General features: G+C 42.4%; 1 protein-coding gene across 1 annotated transcript in view; it reads left to right on the top strand.

Annotated features, from left to right (window-relative positions):
* Positions 1–17,251, top strand: part of LOC146809260 (trypsin-like) — a 110,539-nt gene that overhangs the window by 63,409 nt on the left and 29,879 nt on the right. The window contains exon 4 of the mRNA XM_085616082.1: positions 7,011–7,150. Coding sequence (XP_085472208.1) covers positions 7,011–7,150 — 140 coding nt within the window. The remainder of the gene's footprint in view (positions 1–7,010; positions 7,151–17,251) is intronic.

Raw genomic sequence — 17,251 nt, 5'->3', positions numbered from 1 at the left:
TAGAGTTCGAGGCAGAAATAGATAGTAGAATCTTAGAGGTATGCTTAATTACAGCAGTGGATACAGGTTGCAGCTTACGTGTATAAGTCAAATATTCTTGAAATGAGAATGGGGAAATGCAGGACTGTTCAAGCGTGGTCCAAAGAGGGCAGTTTATAGAAGGTTCAGAGAGCCATCTCGAAGCCTGGTGTAGTAGAAAGGATTTATGGTAAATGGGAAAATCAGGGAAATTCACCCCACCCTCTGATTTTGGACGAATCAATTTGGATAGAGACATACGTGATTTCTTATTATTACATAGAAAGGAGGATAAAATGGAATTGAATTTCTTAAAATACTTTAAGGGAATAGATAATGGAATGTTAGAAATTGTATATAAAATTATAGGAGATAAAGATAAATACAAAGGGTGCCATTTCGTTGTTAACAAAGACAATCTCTGTATACAATTCTCCATACATCGTGATATTGTTCCTGAAACTGAGGGGGTAAAATGGAGACCCAAATATTTGATGAATTGGGGGCTCCATGCGAAACCTGAAGTGGAAAAGTCAGCCTTAAAAGTGTATTTTGTTAAAGGTAGAATTTCGCATTTATCTCTGTTTAATTTATATCCAGATTCACTGAAAAAACCATAGGTTTCACACAAGTTATGGTTAGCTGTACATTTCACTCGTAAAAAACCAATGAAATTCCCCCGTTATAGTTAGTGCAGGCAACTATAACTCACGCGACCGCAATCCTCTGCTGATGCTAATACTGTATTTAGACACTTATTTGCCCATGTCTTCTTCCATTAAATTTTAGCTATACATATATTACAAATATTTTTTTTTCATAAAGACACATATGTCATCAGCAGAGGATTGCGGTCGCGTGAGTTATAGTTGCCTGCACTAACTATAACGGGGGAATTTCATTGGTTTTTTACGAGTGAAATGTACAGCTAACTATAACTTGTGTGAAACCTATGGTTTTTTCAGTGAATTTGCAAGGTTTTTTAAATGCTAATTCCTAACTATAACGTGTGTGAAACCTATGGTTTTTTCAGTGAATTTGTACGGTTTTTTAAATGCTAAGTTACTTTACGCCATTCGTGGCGTGCGCGCCCAGTTAACGCAGTTCGTTCCGTGCGCGCACGGTGCACTTCGCGCATCGCGCGCCCACTTTACGCAGTTAGTGCCGTGCACGCACGGTGGTCACGCGGTGCGCTGTGCGCACCGCGTGCCCACGTTATGCGGGATGGGCCATGTACGCACGATGCGCTTCGCGCACCGTGCGCACATGGGGGACATATTATGCGCATCGTTGTGAAATGTATTCTTTATTAATTTCACAGAAGAAATATGCCATGCACAAATGGTGCCCTTTGGGCACCATTTCCACACGGGGAGGGGAGAGTGTGGATAATTTTTTTTTTTTTTACATTTTTACCGTACGCGTACGGTAAGCGTAATCGGCGATTTTTCGAAAAAAAAAAAATATATATTTTTTGGCCTTGGGGGTTGTTTGGGGACCCCTATATCAATGCTGGGTGGTTATGATCTCAATATACTGCCCCTTTAGGCATTTTTTGGCTTTATTTTTGCTGCCCCACTCAGAGTGCGAGAGAGAAAATGGCGGCCGCCACTTCCTGGTTTCGACCGATTCGAATGTTTACTTAGATCTAACAGCCAATCAGAATCGCGCTCGCGCACGTCACCGTACGCGTACGGTAAGCGCACCGTAAGCGCACCGTAAGCTGGCTCAGATATATATATTGATTTAAAGGCTATTTTCTCAGAATCTACTGAACAGATTTACACCAAACCTACAAAAGGCACTTCCTTGACCTGTAGACTACCTCTCTGCCAAATTTCAAGGAACTCTGTTCAGCCGTTCGGGCTGTAGCTGTGTCTAAAGGTCCTATGGAAAAATGCATGGGAAAAACGCGTTTTGGGACCCCCCTTTTATCTCAGCCCCCGCTTGACGAATCCCCCGAGACTTTCAGGGTAGGAGCGGAGCGCAGTGCCCCACCTATTTTGAAAATTTCGCAAGGATTCGTCGACCGGCGCCAAAGTTATTCAAAATAGAATGTTGCGGTTTTCCTATGGTAAGAGGGTCCTAACTATAACTACCTACTGGCGACCACCAGTAGGTAATACGAATGCGAAGGAATCAACCTCCTCCAAAAAGGCGGGAAGAGAGAGTTGGGGTTGTGAAAGAAATAAAAGAACATCGTCAGCATAAGCTGCCATTTTGATGTTGGTCTCTTTAAAAGTAAAACCATGAATATTGTCATCCTGGCGGATTTTCAACAAAAAAAGTTCTCAGGCAAGATTAAAAAGAAACGGAGAAAGTGGAAAACCATGTCGGACCCTCTGCCAAGTGGAAAATAAGAAGAAATACTCCCCATTTGCACTGACAGGGTTAGAATACAAAATAGAAATCAGAGCAATTATTTTTGGACCAAAGCCAAACCATTTATGTGTATGGAAAAGGTAGGGCCATTCAACTCTATCGAATGCTTTCTCTGCATCCAGGGCTATTGCTGCTAAAGAGTGGGAAAGATTGGAAGTTTTGGAAAGAACATAAAAAAATAAACAATTATTATCTGCAATAGACGTCCTTTGACGAAACCAGATTGTTCTGTGTCTAATAGGTCAGGCAAATGAGATTCTAAACGCGAGGCTAAGGCCTTTGAATTTTTTTTATAATCAATGTTAACCAAAGAAATGGGTCGATAGTTTTTACAATGTTGTGGATCCTTACCATCTTTAGGTATAAGACAAATTAGGGCGTCTGAAAAAGAGCCAGAAGATTCACCTGATTCTAAAAAGGCATTTATGAGTGTATGTAATTTGGGAATAAGTAAATGTGCAAAGTGGGTAAAAAATTCGACAGTGAAACCATCTGGGCCGGGTGCTTTGTCTTTTTTAAGAGTTTGCAAGGCGGCAAGAAGCTCCTTTTGTATGAGGTCAGATTCTAAAAGTGAAAGATCCAAGCACGTGTCAGAAGTGCGTTGAATTTTAGAGAAAAATTGAGAAATAGAATGATCAGAGGAAAGAGTCTCAGACGTGTACAGTTTTTTGTAAGACTGGAGAAATTCTTTTAGGATATCTTCATCTTTGAACTTCAATGTATGGTTATGATCATAAATAGATTCTATATTAAGTTTGTTTTGTTTAACTTTCAAATAATTGGCTAGCAATTTTTCAGCTTTATTCTGACCCCCATAAAATTTTGCACTAGACTTCAGCAAAAAGTTAGAAGCATTACTAGTTGTATCTTTTTTAAACTGAAATTTAGCATTTATAAGTTCAGACAAATAAGATTTCGATTTGGAAGAGTAGTACAAATGCGCCAGTCTCTTTATTTTAGCCAAGAGGGCGTTGGTTGTTTCTCGTGCCATCTTCCGTTTTTTTGAGATATATCCAATAATAAAATCTCTAGCGGATGCTTTGAAAGCGGCCCAAACCACGTGAAAAGGCAAAGTAGCTGATTGATTAAAGAGGAAATATTCCTTAAAAAGGAAACAAAGGAAGATGTAAATGTTGAATCTAGAAGTAGGGCATTATTGAAACAGCATTTTCAAGATAAATTGGGTTTCTGTAAAACATCAAGTTGGATACTGACAGGGGCGTGATTGGATATAAAGATAGAACCAATATCTGCTGCCACCAATGATTGAGAAATTTTGTGGGACACAAAAATATAGTCTAAACGTGATTGAGTGTGATGTGTTGGGGAGTAGTAAGAGTATTCTCTTAATGTGGGGTTACAAAGCCTCCAAGCGTCTGTAAGCTTATGTTGTTCAATTGTTTGTGTGAAAAGGTAATGAAACTTATGAGGGACAAAGGGGACAGACGAATTGCGATCCAAAAAAGGGTCAAAAATGTCATTACAGTCTCCTGTAAGGATAAAATTATCATCAAAACATTGTGTGATTTGTTGGTCTAGGGAAGACCAGAAAGAGGTATCTCCAACTGTGGGCGCATAAATATTTAACAAAGAGAGCGGAACATTTCCCATCATTAATTTAACAAATAGCCACCTACCATCCTTATCTGTACATTGCGATAACATTTTGATAGGAAGAGATTTGCGACAAAGAATGAGAACTCCATTACGTTTGCCATCGCCTGGGGAAAAAAAGACTTCCCCTACCCAACCTCTCTTTAACTTTACAGATTCTTCAGCCATCAAATGTGATTCTTGTAAACATGCGATATCTGCTCCCAACTTAGCTAAATGGGTCAAAACCCGCTGTCTTTTAATAGGTGAGTGCAAACCTCTGACATTCCACGTAATAAGTTTTAAAGACATAGAACAAAACTGTAAATGAGAAATACGCACCGATTGCAACAATTCTCTGAACCATTCAAACAATACCAAATACCAAACCAACTACATATAAAATGAGCCAAATAAAAAGGAGAAGAGAATAGAAAGGAAAGAAAAGTAAGGTGAGTAAATAACATTTGAGATGTGAAGGAGAAAGGCAAAAAGGGGAGTAATGTTATAATGAAAAGGCATCGAGATAAAGTCCTCAAAGGGAAGAAAAGATCAAAGAAAAAGAGTACGAAACGGGAGAATAAGAAGCTTAAAACAGTGAAAGACTTACATATAATCCAGGACATACGAAAGGTGGAGGGGTATGAGGCCACACGGAATAATGACGCGTCCAAAGCCCATGCGGGAAAACGGGGGAAAGAACAAACCAACGGATGATGGAACACAAGGAGAGATGGCACACGAATACTTAACCTGTGAAGAGAAAAAAGGAGATTACTTGTATAATCGAAGAAATGCTAATGAAAAACCTGCATTTTGCTATTAATCAACACACAAGCAAACAGATCCAAAGAACATGTAACATAAGTAAAAGCATTTCAGGAGTCAAGACAACTATTTGACATGTGATGTAGAAGTGTCCATAGAGTCAGCGTGATAAGAGTAGAGGAAGCTCTTGCGTTGAAGACTTAGGCTGAGAGGAGTTTCTAGTTAATCGTCCCATAAATAGAAACAATCTGATAATTGGAAGACCAGTAACAGTAAATTGTCCGTGTGCAAAGCCTGAATATTTGGCTCTTCAATTAGATATAATTGAATAAATAGACAGAGCTAAGCAGATGGAGAGATACAGCCAGAAAAAATGATTACAATGACATAGTTCGTCTAGTGGTGCAAAAACAGTAAATAAGAGTCAAAGGACTCAAATACCATTAAGATAACCAGCTAAAGTTGACAAAAATTGTAAAGGGCCAACTAGATTACAAGGAAAAAGGCAGACGAAAAAATAACGCTGATATAGCCTTCACTCGCTGAAAAATGTCATATGCAGTGGGGAGAGATTCACCAAACATATGTTAGCAAACAATACACAGTTGGTGTAAATGAAAACAGAATCCAGCAATGCAAGGCAGCCTCACATGACCGAAGAGTCAAATTGTGTGGAAGCACCACTGATATATGACCGAATGTTAGCTGTATTCAGGCGTAAAAATGAGATATTGCGAACAAATCAAGCATCAGGCAATCCCCAATTGTTAACGTGGCTCATAGCAAAGTGAAAAATAGCTGAAAAATTAACATTGCAGGAAGCGATCATGTTAAAAAGAACCACATTCTCAGCTTAAATGAATTATTTTCTGGTGCACTGAGGCGATTGGGCAGTAGATGGCAGCAGAGCACTTGTAAGCAGGGAAAAGAAGATCAAATAAAAGTTTCCTGAAGGCTGTTGAAGATATTGCAGAGCATCGAAGAAAGCAAGCTGCATGAAGGAGTCAGCGTTATTATGGCAGGCAAAGCACATACAATGCAGTAAAAACCAAATTAAGCATTAAGCTTTGACAGCCAGCTGAGAGACAATGCAGGGCCACAGCATGCAGAAACTCCGCGCGTGCAATGCTCGATAACATTTCCTAAGAGTGCAGTTTGAGATGGCGGCCGTTTCTGTGACGGAACCGCTCCAACACATAAATCAGGAAAGCCCCCCTTACATGACGTTGCTGCCGGTCATGAACACTTTAACGTGCGAAGCATCACCTCCGCCGAATGAGCTCATCATTTGCAGTCCGTGTGAGAATGCAGCCTCGCGTCAGGTTGGTCATTCTCTTATCTTATCTTATCTTAGGTGCAATTTGTAAAGCGCACTGACGCCGAAGCTTCCTGGCGCTGATAGACAGAATGAGAGAGGAGGGAGCATGAATGGCGGGATTCTAGCTAGGGGGAGGGAAGAGCTAGGGACAGTCCGCCATCTTCTCGGGCGCTAGCCACACCCCCTCCTAGGGAAATTCTTCAGACATTGCAATTACATTTTAACAGGCGCGCTGCTGTGCTCTGCGCAAACACAGAGCTTCATAATAAGGCCCAGAGGCTGTCTCATGATCCTGGAAACACAGGGCATAATTGCCTATGCCTGTTTATGAGCTCTGCTGTCTGAAGCCCGTACTCTAACGCAGAGATTCTTTTTGTTAATGCATGCACTGAAGACTCAAAAAAGAAATACAGCCCCCCATGTGCACCAGTGCAGCGCAGACAGCGGGATCATGATATGACCGCTGGTCATAATTGGTGAGCACACACGGGGTAATAATTAATTTAAAATTGAAATAAATATCTTAAGGTATCCAACTCCTCATCTATGTGCAAATCGGCTGAATCCACATACCTTGCAATGTTATTTGCAGAAGTGTACTTTAATCAAGTGTTTGCACCTACATGTAAGTGATGTGTTAGGTGCATAGGCATTTTTAGTACGCAAAAACATAATTTTGGCACGTGCTGTTGCAGCTATATTTGTATTTCAATTCAAACGTTGTTTTATGAAAGCGCAGTCGAAGCTACAGGCTGCAGAGTGGATGCCTCTTATTTAATATTCACAATAATGAGAATAAAAAAAAAATCAATTTTTTTGTCAGTGTAACAAAAATGCACTGTTCTCATTATGTGTTGAATAACTGTGTGCAAAGCTTATTTTAATTTTATATTCCCGGTAACGGATCCAATTACTCTGTGTTCTTTCCTAGATACCTTCCCGGATGTTCTGCAGTGCTTGAATGTAAAAACGGTTTCTCAGGCCGTTTGCGCCAAAGCCTTCCCTGATGATGTTATAACTGATGGCATGCTCTGTGCCGGGGATTTGGAGGGTGGTAAAGACTCGTGCCAGGTAAGAGATCTGCTTTTTAAATTTTTAAAGGGTCAGCTACTGTGAATAATGCATAACATACATGTTCATAAAATAACATCATTATGAAACATACCATACTTAAACATAACACATTACGGAATAACATAACAGAATCGCATAACGTATCGTATCATCTATTGATATTTCGAAACATTGTTTCATAATAAAAATAGTATACATCAGTTAAGGACATCTTAAAACAAAAATAAAACACACATAAAAACAACAATAAATAACATATAAAATCAATTAAGGGGGGTGTAAAATCCCAAGTGGGCATTCCTGACCTGGCCATGTGTGCCTTTTACATACAAGAATTTAGAGACGACCACCACCACCATCTAGGTTGTGTCCCTTTTGCATATTCTGTATGCCTCTCCTCTCGACAATTAACAGCGGGATCCACACATGGGGGCAATCCATTTAGACCTCAGATTCTCATGGAGGGGGCAAAAAAACAACACATATTTGTCACCTTTGTGGGGAGTTTGTCAGCATGGATAACACTCGGATTCCTGGTTTGCCTCCCTACATTTTGCCGTAAAGGCTGCTACAGCTAAACACCCATATCTAAATTATAGATATAGGGCTCGTGCCCACGGTGGGTGTATAAAGTCCAGGAACACCTCGCCCTCACACACAGACTTGTGACTTGTCAGACTCCCTAGTGATGCGTTGTGATCTCTTAGATGGATGGCTTTCTCCAGCACCATCTTCTTTACTGCAACAACATCCCCCCCAAATGGCCTGTGACTTGCTCCTGAACTTCCCAAGGCCCACATCAGAGCAAGTTTCTTTGAGCGCCCTTAACCAGCTCACACTGTCTACCCCATGGCTGCAAGCACATGCCTCAAGCCCTGCTTAAGGTGACACATTCATTCAGTACTACACACTTGAATCCAATACAACAATGGTTTTAACAGAAGCACTATCTCTAACTCATGCAATCCCAGGTCTAAACGGAGGGGAACTAATGGCGTGCCCCTCTATAGACCCAGCAGCCCCCTAATGAAATTGTTTTATGCAGTGCAAAGGGCTCTAGTATTAGAGCACCCCATAAGTCCATCCCCCCTGGCCTGTTCCTTATAGATTTCCACCGCTGGGCGGGTGGGCGACCAGGCTAGATGTTTAGCAAATTTTTGTATGGCACACGCCCAATGTTTCACAACAAGAATGCTTTGTAAGATCTGCGGGTTCCATGAGCCAGTCTCATCCAGCCTGATGCCCAGAAAGTTGAACTCATGCACCCTTTCTAGTACCTCTGCCCCAACCTTGATGGTTCCTCTAAACTGAAGTCTCTTGGAATACACCATGCATTTTGTCTTGTTGGTGTTGATTTCAAGATCAAAATCCCTGCAAAATTGGTTGAAATTATCAACCACATTCTGCAGCCAACTCCTAGTTTTGAACAGCAACAATGTTATGTTATGTTATGTTATCAATGATTTGTAAAGCTCTCGTACACCGGTTGGTTTCTTGGCGTTGAGAAGACTAGGGGGCCGCCATCCTGTAAACAGTTAATTTGTATGCTTGTGTGAATAGCCAGGTTTTGAGAGATTTTCTAAAGTTTAGTAGGTTGGCACTTAACCTGATTTCCAAGAGGATGCAGTTCCACAAACGTGGGGCCAGAGTAGCAAACCTACATCCCCCTTGGCGCTTCAGCTTGAAGGTAGGAACCGTCAGGAGTTGGAGTTGGGCTGAGTGGAGGTTTCGTGAGGGAGTGTAGCGGGAGATGAGATTATCAATAAATTTAGGGCTGCGGCAGTTTAGGGATTTGAACACCAGGAAGCCAACTTCGAAGGCACAGCGCTGGGGGATGGGTAGCCAGTGCAGCTCCCTAAGAAGAGGAGAAGCATGTTGCCAACTGGGCTGTTTGTATATTAGTTGGGCCGCTTGGTTCTGTTCTAACTGAAGTCGCTTAGTGAGGCCAAGTGGCAGTCCAAGATATGTGGCGTTGGTGTAGTCTAGATGAGATAGGACCAGGGCTAACACTACCCGTACCAGCGCAGCCTGGGTCAGTAGCCTGCTTATCTTTCTGATTTTTCGCAACTGAAGGAAGCAGATGGAAATCACTGTGCCTACATGCGTTTTTAGGGACAGGTCATTGCCTATGGTGACCCCTAGACTTTTTACTGAGGTGGAGGGGGCGGGGGGAGCCTGTTTTGCTAGGCCAGTATTGTGGGCCCCACTGATTGTGGCCTCCACCCGTCATTATCAGATCGATTTTGCTTGGGTTTCGTTTTAAATGGTTGTGATCCATCCATTGACGGATGAATGTCATTGTGGATTGAAAGTCAGATATTGACTGGGGGGAGTTATCAATGTGTTGTATACGAAGAGGAGAGCTGGTATTTTTACACCCACTAAGGAAGGGAAATCATTCACACAGCCCAATAAGTAGGTAATACAATTGTTGATGTAAAGGAGAACAAGAGTTGATATAAGTACCTATCCCTGCCATACACCTTGGTTGACAGGGACGGCATCAGTTAGCTCTCCTTTCGCCCCACATCTCACTTTCACAAAATTCCCCTAGTGCAAAATTCTAATTGAGTGGAGAAGATGAGGCACGATATCCATTTCCTGGAGGACTTCTCTAAGCTAGGTACCTGGTCGAAGGCAGCACACAGATCAATGAATGCCACATAAAGGTCCCCCTTGGCCAGATCTACCACCTTCCACTTGGTCAAGAGATAGCGAAATACCTAGTCCACTGCACTAACCTTCTGCCTAAAACCTGTTTTGAAGTTTGAAGAGGATTTTATTATTGTCATACCAATTTAATACTCTCTCCAGTACCTGTTTGCAAAATATTTTTGGGAGGCTGTCTAGGAGGCTAATAGGCCGATAGTTTGCGGGCACATTAGGGTTCCTCCTTTAGAAAATGTGCACAATTTCTGCCCCTTCCAAGCGGGAGGAATCATCCCCTTTGCCACAATGGCATTGGACACTTCATAACATAAAATAACATAACACAGCGTATCACATCATAAGATAAGAGCATAGCATACCATAATGTCATCAGATGAGATGGCACGAAATTATATGACCTATTTTGCCACATGAGAGCTACTGCTAGCTGTGAACACCCTTTTCACATTCACAGTCACAGTACTATTAGGCTGGTTGAGTAAGGCAGGTGAAATATATAATGAGGTTTATTAAAAAAACAGGGAAGCAGAATCAGGTATAAAATCAGAAGTAAAATCTGTTCTTGCCTATTTAACTAGAAAGTGCTCCAATTTCCTGATATCCAACTATATACTTCGCAGGATATTCAGTGGCGGCTCCTCGAGGGAGTGCTGCGGGGTATGGCGGGGGCGAGGGAAGGGCAGGGTGGGGGGTAGTAAACTCCGAAATTGGGCTGAACGGAGTTGAGTGAAGAAGTAAATAAATGAAATGAATTACATTGTGCCCTGCATCGACGATTTGGCATTGCAGCGCGCACAACTTAATTCGTTTTGTTTATTTATTTCTTTACTCGACTTTGTTAGGCGCGTTTGATAGAAAGGTATCAGACGTCAAGGGTGGGTTTGAATGACAGAGATGAGGTTTGGGCTTTGATTGAGAATTAAATCTGGTGTACCCATTATACATGGAAAATGGAAACGCGAAGCTCCTTATTCTCTCATTGTGGTGGGATTAAGAACTTTCCACTACCTTTATTCGGCTAAGATGTACAGTACTTTTCTTGTAATAAATGTGTATATTGTATGTTAAAGATGTCACCACTATAGGGTTCTTTACATTGTTCTTTTCATTGTTGTATAAATATATAGATATTGTAGATAATTGGTTGTTTATGAGTGAGATGTTGTTCTCACCCCTCAGTCTGAGGTCTTTCGGTGTGTTTTGGTGACTGCCCAAGTAGTATGATTCTATCTGCTGCCTCTGTTTATTCATTTATTTTCCGCGTTTATTATTTATTTAAATTCCCTTCAGTGGTTGGGTGTAGATTATGTGTTGGTCTTTATTGCTATTTTAGATCGGTGAGCCTTTCCCGCCTCCCAGGCGTTGCCTGATATTTATTTGTATTTATTTAGTACTTGTGCCTTCAGATGTTTTGTTATAGAAGGTGCCGTCCTTTAGTCCTCTTTTGTGTTACTGCTGCTGGAGGGCGGGACTGATCCATGCAGGGATTTGCACTTCCGCGTGTGACGCACGTCGCTTTGTGGCATACACTAACCCGAGCGACTGTGGAGTAGGTGTGTAGCGAGGAACCTTTAGCGGACCGACCCGATGTTCATTTAGTACAGGGGTACTCATAGTACGGCCCGCGGGCTGCCAGTGGCCCGACAAGCCTTCCCTGGCGGCCCGCGGGCCTTGCAGACATCGTACCTTCACAAGCACCGCCGGTTGCAGCAGCGCGGAGCTATGGGGCCGGGCGATTGTTAATGAGGCTTTGTTGTATTTCACCTCTTCTTAGCGCCCCTGCATCTCCCCTCTGAATGAGTGGAGATGCAGGGGCGCTAAGAAGAGATGAAATACAACAAAGCCTCATGAACAAGTGACTTGGCCTTTAAAAGACCTGTGAAGTACTTGGGTGCGGCGGCTGTTTGTGTTCCAGGGAAGCTGACTCAGCGGCGGGTGAGGTGACGGACGGGGGGGTGGGGCGGGCAGCAGCTAGTGAGCGCAGCAGGTGAGTTTAAAGCAGAAGGAAGACAGAGTGCGACAGAGGGAGGGAGAGAGGGAGAGGGGGAAGACAGAGCAGGAGACAGGGAGGGAGAGACAGCGAGAGAGAGACAGACAAGTTGGGAGAGGGAGGGAAACAGAGGGAGGGAGGGGGACAGAGGGAGAACAGATGGAGAGGGAGGGAGACAGAGAGGGAGGGAGACAGAGAGGGACGGAGACAGAGAGAAAGGGAGACAAACTGATTGAGAGAGAGGGAGAGAGATAGAGAGAGGGAGACATGGAGAGGGAGAGAGAGGGAGAGGGACGGGAGGGAGAGAGAGGGAGGGAGACAGAGAGGGAGGAAGAGAGAGGGAAGGAGGGAGAATTCGGTGTACGGATATTTATAGTGCTGAGGAGGTGAGCCCGCTGTTTGCCTCTTCGTTATGATTAATTGAGGTATATGAGTCATGATTTCGAAGGTCCATCATTGACTTGTTTCATTGCCCTTATTTATTTATTTATTTGCTCTAGGCAGTGCATCAGGTTCGCTGTCATTTGAGCAGCGCGAGAGAACTTAGCGCCCGACCTATTGTGGGAGTATATAAGTTGAATTTAGAGGGAAACACTCATTTTGACTAATTGGTGACATGGAATAAGGGACTTTTTCTTATATTTAAGGCTGATTAATTTGCTATTTATAAATTTATAATTATATTTAGGTATTGTGGGCACTTGTCATTAAACAGGTAGATAGTAAGTTCAGTTACTCTTTTTCTTCACAGATTGTCACTGTGTGGTGCTTTATGATAATAGGGGTATTTGTTTGTTATCAATTGGTTCACTATGGTACTTTTGTGTGGCACGTAGTGGGCAGTCACCATTCATATCTGTTGTGCCTAACCCTGAATCCCTGGATGAGAGTAATATTGTTGTTTTTGAATTTATTGTAGTTTTGTATAACCCCTGTCCTGAAGAGGCCATAAGGAATAAGGGCTGAAATGTGGTCACGTCGACAGACATTTGTTGGAGGAGTCACTAGAATTATAAGTGATTCTTATATTGACGTTGGGTCACACTAGAACTGGCCAACTAGCCTTTTTAGTGATGCCTTTTTGACTACCTCTCAGTGGTTCGCCTGAAATCACAGGGGGGACACTATTGTGAATAATTCTTTTTGGGTTATTGTCATTTGTGTTGTTTGTTCTTATTGATGTGTATAAGATTTTGTGATATATGTCTTTTGTTTCTCTTTGAATAAGTGCCATTTTCTATGGGTATTTGAAATTGATTTTGATGTATTCATTATGAATATTAGATATTTGAAGGGGTAATTAAATGTGCTCTCTTCGTTGATTCTTTTTGTATTTCTTCTTTGATACCTCCTTTTTTCTGTATATTATTTAAATTAAAGTCAGGCATGCTTGATTGTTTAATTAATGTGAAGCTTGTTTTCGAAATAACCCACAGACTATCATTTCTATCGGGTTTCTATTAATAAAGACCAGCCCAGGCCTTTTTCAACTTTCAATCTCTCTTTATTTCACCTTTCCTGATAAATAAATGTTACAGGAGATGCAGAATGTGCTGACTTTATAAAAAAACCATTTCTGGTATCCAAGCTACTTGCTCCCATTGCATTAAGATAGTTTCTAGCTGCCACATAGTCACACAATGGTGAATAGAGAATAGTATATTAAAACAAATATAGTTTAGACGAAGATCGGAATCTCGTGAATTATTCAGTATGCTGGATTATAATGTTTCTGTCTTTAGAGAAATTAATTGTTACTTAGTGAAACTTGCATAAGCTTATAGTTAGATGCGGCTGAGTTCCTCATGGGAAGTATGAATGATTAGCAACTGATTAATTTCCATAGTGTTCATCTACTTCAAGTGTTTACCGTGGGAACGAAGGAAGAAGCTGCAGATGATCGGACAATAGCTTTCCATTGGTTTGAGATAAAGAATACTGGAACATATTTACATATGTATTGTGCTTTATATTAGTGTGTGTTGTCTCTAGGTAATAAGGCAGATTTCCACAAAACTACTCTTCGTGAGGAGTTCTTTTCCCTACCCATTCTGACGTCCCCTTTACATACCTCAACTCAGAGCTACTGCTGACAGCTTTTGATACTTGCCTCTTGGGCAATGACTCTTTCATTCCTTCATCCTCCTGATTTATGGGTATACCGCAGCACCCATTGCATTATATAGGGAGACTTGTCTCAGTTTGCCTGAACTGCTTTTTACAGGGAATTCAGCTTCTGAACACGCCACAGATCTCATTCTTTTCGAGAACTCTTCATGGGTTCCACTTAGCACTCTGAATCTCATCTTTCATAGAGTAGGGATAGATTTCCTTTATGAACACGCTTGTCGTATTTTTTCATTCATTGATTTTAAACATGCTTGATATTTCTGTAAACAGATTGATCTGATTTACTAATTCAATAAAAAGACAAGTTTACTAATCTCCTAAATGATAAATTAAAGGTTTTTGAACCAATCCTAAAACTCTCATTATTAACCACGAAAAACATTAAAATTGTTAATGTCTGTTGAGATATATTGATTCATGCTCCATTCTAAAACGGTCGCAAACATCTATCAACCTAGAGAAGAAGGACGTGGGAGTAGAGTCCACCCATGTATCAGACAAGTTGAACTGATTAAAATTAATACATTGCCTCGCTATCACTGTCATTTCGATGGTGGTCATGGCAATGCCATCCAAAAAGTAGTCACACAGCCAACCTAGACTGGAGGTGTTGCTCAACCACTGTTTCTGGTGGCATGAGGAATGTTCTGAGTGGAACCCAGTGGTGGAGCTAAAGTAGGCTTCACCAATGGTGTCTGCCATTTACCATTGTCTTAACAGGATGGTTGGGCTGAAAGAGGATTGGGAAATATTTCTGCAATTGTTTGAAGCAAGGTGGGTATTTCCAGGAGGACATTGAGCTAAATGTGGCCTAGCATTGTCAAGTTGATCTGTTATAAGATGTGAATAGCTGATCAATTTAGCATTTTCTGTGCATTTGAATTATAATTAACAAACACATATACCATATGGGAAATGAATGAGCTGCTCAGCATGATATGGACGAAAATGTTGCTGACTTCTGGGTGAGGACTATGTATGGGCATCAGAGCTTAAACAATTACATTTTAAAAGCTGTAGCCATACAAAATCAACAAGGTTGATTATGGCATACCAAAAAGGTCCAAGTTCAAAATTATGCCATCAAGTACACATCTATTTTGGTTAAATTGATACCTTGCCCATATTCAGATGAAACCTCCAAAGATTGGGAAAGATGTCCCGTTATTCTTCAACCCTTCTGATAGCATACATTTGTCTGTGCTGTAATCAGAGAAGGTTTTATCTTCTCCTCTGTGCTAGACAGCTGTAACTTTGGAGTTTGTCAAACAGGGCATTGGAAAAGCAGTCAGCAATTGTTGAAAGTTGTTAAGCAAATAAGATTACAATCCCAGAATGGACCAGCTGGCCAAACACCCTCAACACCTCCAACCCGGCTACCACCACCAACCTCGAACAGGGAGTGAAAAACTTCAACGGCTGAAACAACTTTTGTGAAGACAGCATCGTAGCCATCCATCAAGAGCCTGAGAACATCCTCCATAAAGGCCAGCTGGTACACTCAAGAACTCAAAACAGCGAAACGGAACAGCAAGCAGTTGGAGAGAAAATGGTACGCCAACAACACACCTCTGACAAGGCAGCATTCAAGATCTCCCTTAACCTCTACCACTGCCTGCAGAGGGAAACAAAGAAGACAGGTCTTGCCGCACACATCAAAACCAGCACCAACAACACCGAGCAACCTGTCAACTTTGTTAAGGAATTCTCCAAGCCGGCTGCCAGTGAAAACAACATCGTACACTCACAGGAGCTGTGCGTCAACCTCGACCATGTCTTCCACGACAAGACCACAACCATTTATAGAAACTTTGAACACCAACCCACACCTACAGACTTCCCCAACAGATACGTCACTACCGTAACCGACACAAGCCATACACTGACCACTTTGAACATCCACTCCATCCCGGACACCACCTCCACCAAGAAATCCATCCACCAGGGAACTCCCATAGACCCATGCATTCACCACATCTTCACCTCAGAAACCAAAGGATCGACTAGGAACTCCCCACCCTCATCAACACCTATATCACCACCTCAGAATTTCCTAGCACGTGGAAATACGCCAAAGTCAGACCACTACTCAAAAAAATCTCAGCAAACTCAAAAACTACCCGCCAATCTCCCTGCTCCAGTTCCCAGCAAGGGTACTGGAAAAGATCTACAACAAACAACTCCTGACATACCTGGAGCAGAACCAGCTACTCAATGCCTCCCAATACAGCTTCCGTAGCAATCACAACATCAAAACTGCCCTGATCGCAGCCACTGATGACATCCGAACCCTCCTTTACCAAGGAGAAACAGCAGCTTTAATCCTTCTTTACCTCGACACGGTATCCCACCATATGCTGATCAAAAGACTCCACCACATCAACATCCAAGGGGACGTGCTCAGATGGATCTCCTCATTCCTCACCAGAAGAACTCAAGAGATCCACCTCCACCTTTCACTTCTGATCCCAAGGAGATCACCTGCAGTGTTCCACAGGGCTCATCCCTCAGCCCGACGTTCTTCAAAGTGCATTTCTGGCACAGCTGGCAAACATCGGTAGATCCCACAGTCTCAACATTATTTCCTGCGCAGACGGTACCCAACTTTCACTCACCAATGATCCCACCACCACCAGAACCAGATTTCAAAGATGAATTAAAAAGGCCACAGACTGAATAAGAACAACTGGCTACAGCTGTACAGAGACAAGACTGAAGTACTGATCTTTGGCAACAGATGGAACAACTCCTGATGGCCATTAGAACTAGGACGCGCAACCATGCCAGATACTTCTGAATCATCATTGACACCAAGATCACCATGAAATCACAGATCCGCGCTGTCTCTACTGGCTGCTTCCTCACCCTGTGCATGCTAAGTAAGATCTTCAAGAGGCTACCTCTGTATACGAGACGCTCCGTGACAAAGGCCCTCGTCACCAGCTGACTGGACTATGGCAATGCCTTCTAAGTCAGAATCGCCGCACACCTCCTACAGAGACTTCAGACCATACAGAATGCTGCATCCAGACTCATCCTCAGCCTTTCCTGATGACCCCGAATCACACCCGACCTTAGGCAACTCCAGTGGCTCCCCGTAAAGAAGAGATGCCAATTCAAGCTGATTCCCCACTCACACAAGGCTCTACACATCAAGGGCCGGTATACATTAACTACCCCCTGAACTTCCGCCAACCTTCAAGAAGACTACAATCTTCCCTCTTTCACTTGCCCATACTCCACGCACGGAAGCAGAAGTGATGGAGACTCCTTCTCCCACATTGCAGCAGAGACTTGGAACAGCCTCC

Source organism: Triturus cristatus, chromosome 7, assembly GCF_964204655.1.
Source record: "Triturus cristatus chromosome 7, aTriCri1.1, whole genome shotgun sequence".
NCBI classification, from domain to species: domain Eukaryota; kingdom Metazoa; phylum Chordata; class Amphibia; order Caudata; family Salamandridae; genus Triturus; species Triturus cristatus.
The sequence above is the reverse complement of the archived record's forward strand: the minus strand, read 5'-3'. Positions and strand labels throughout refer to the sequence as shown.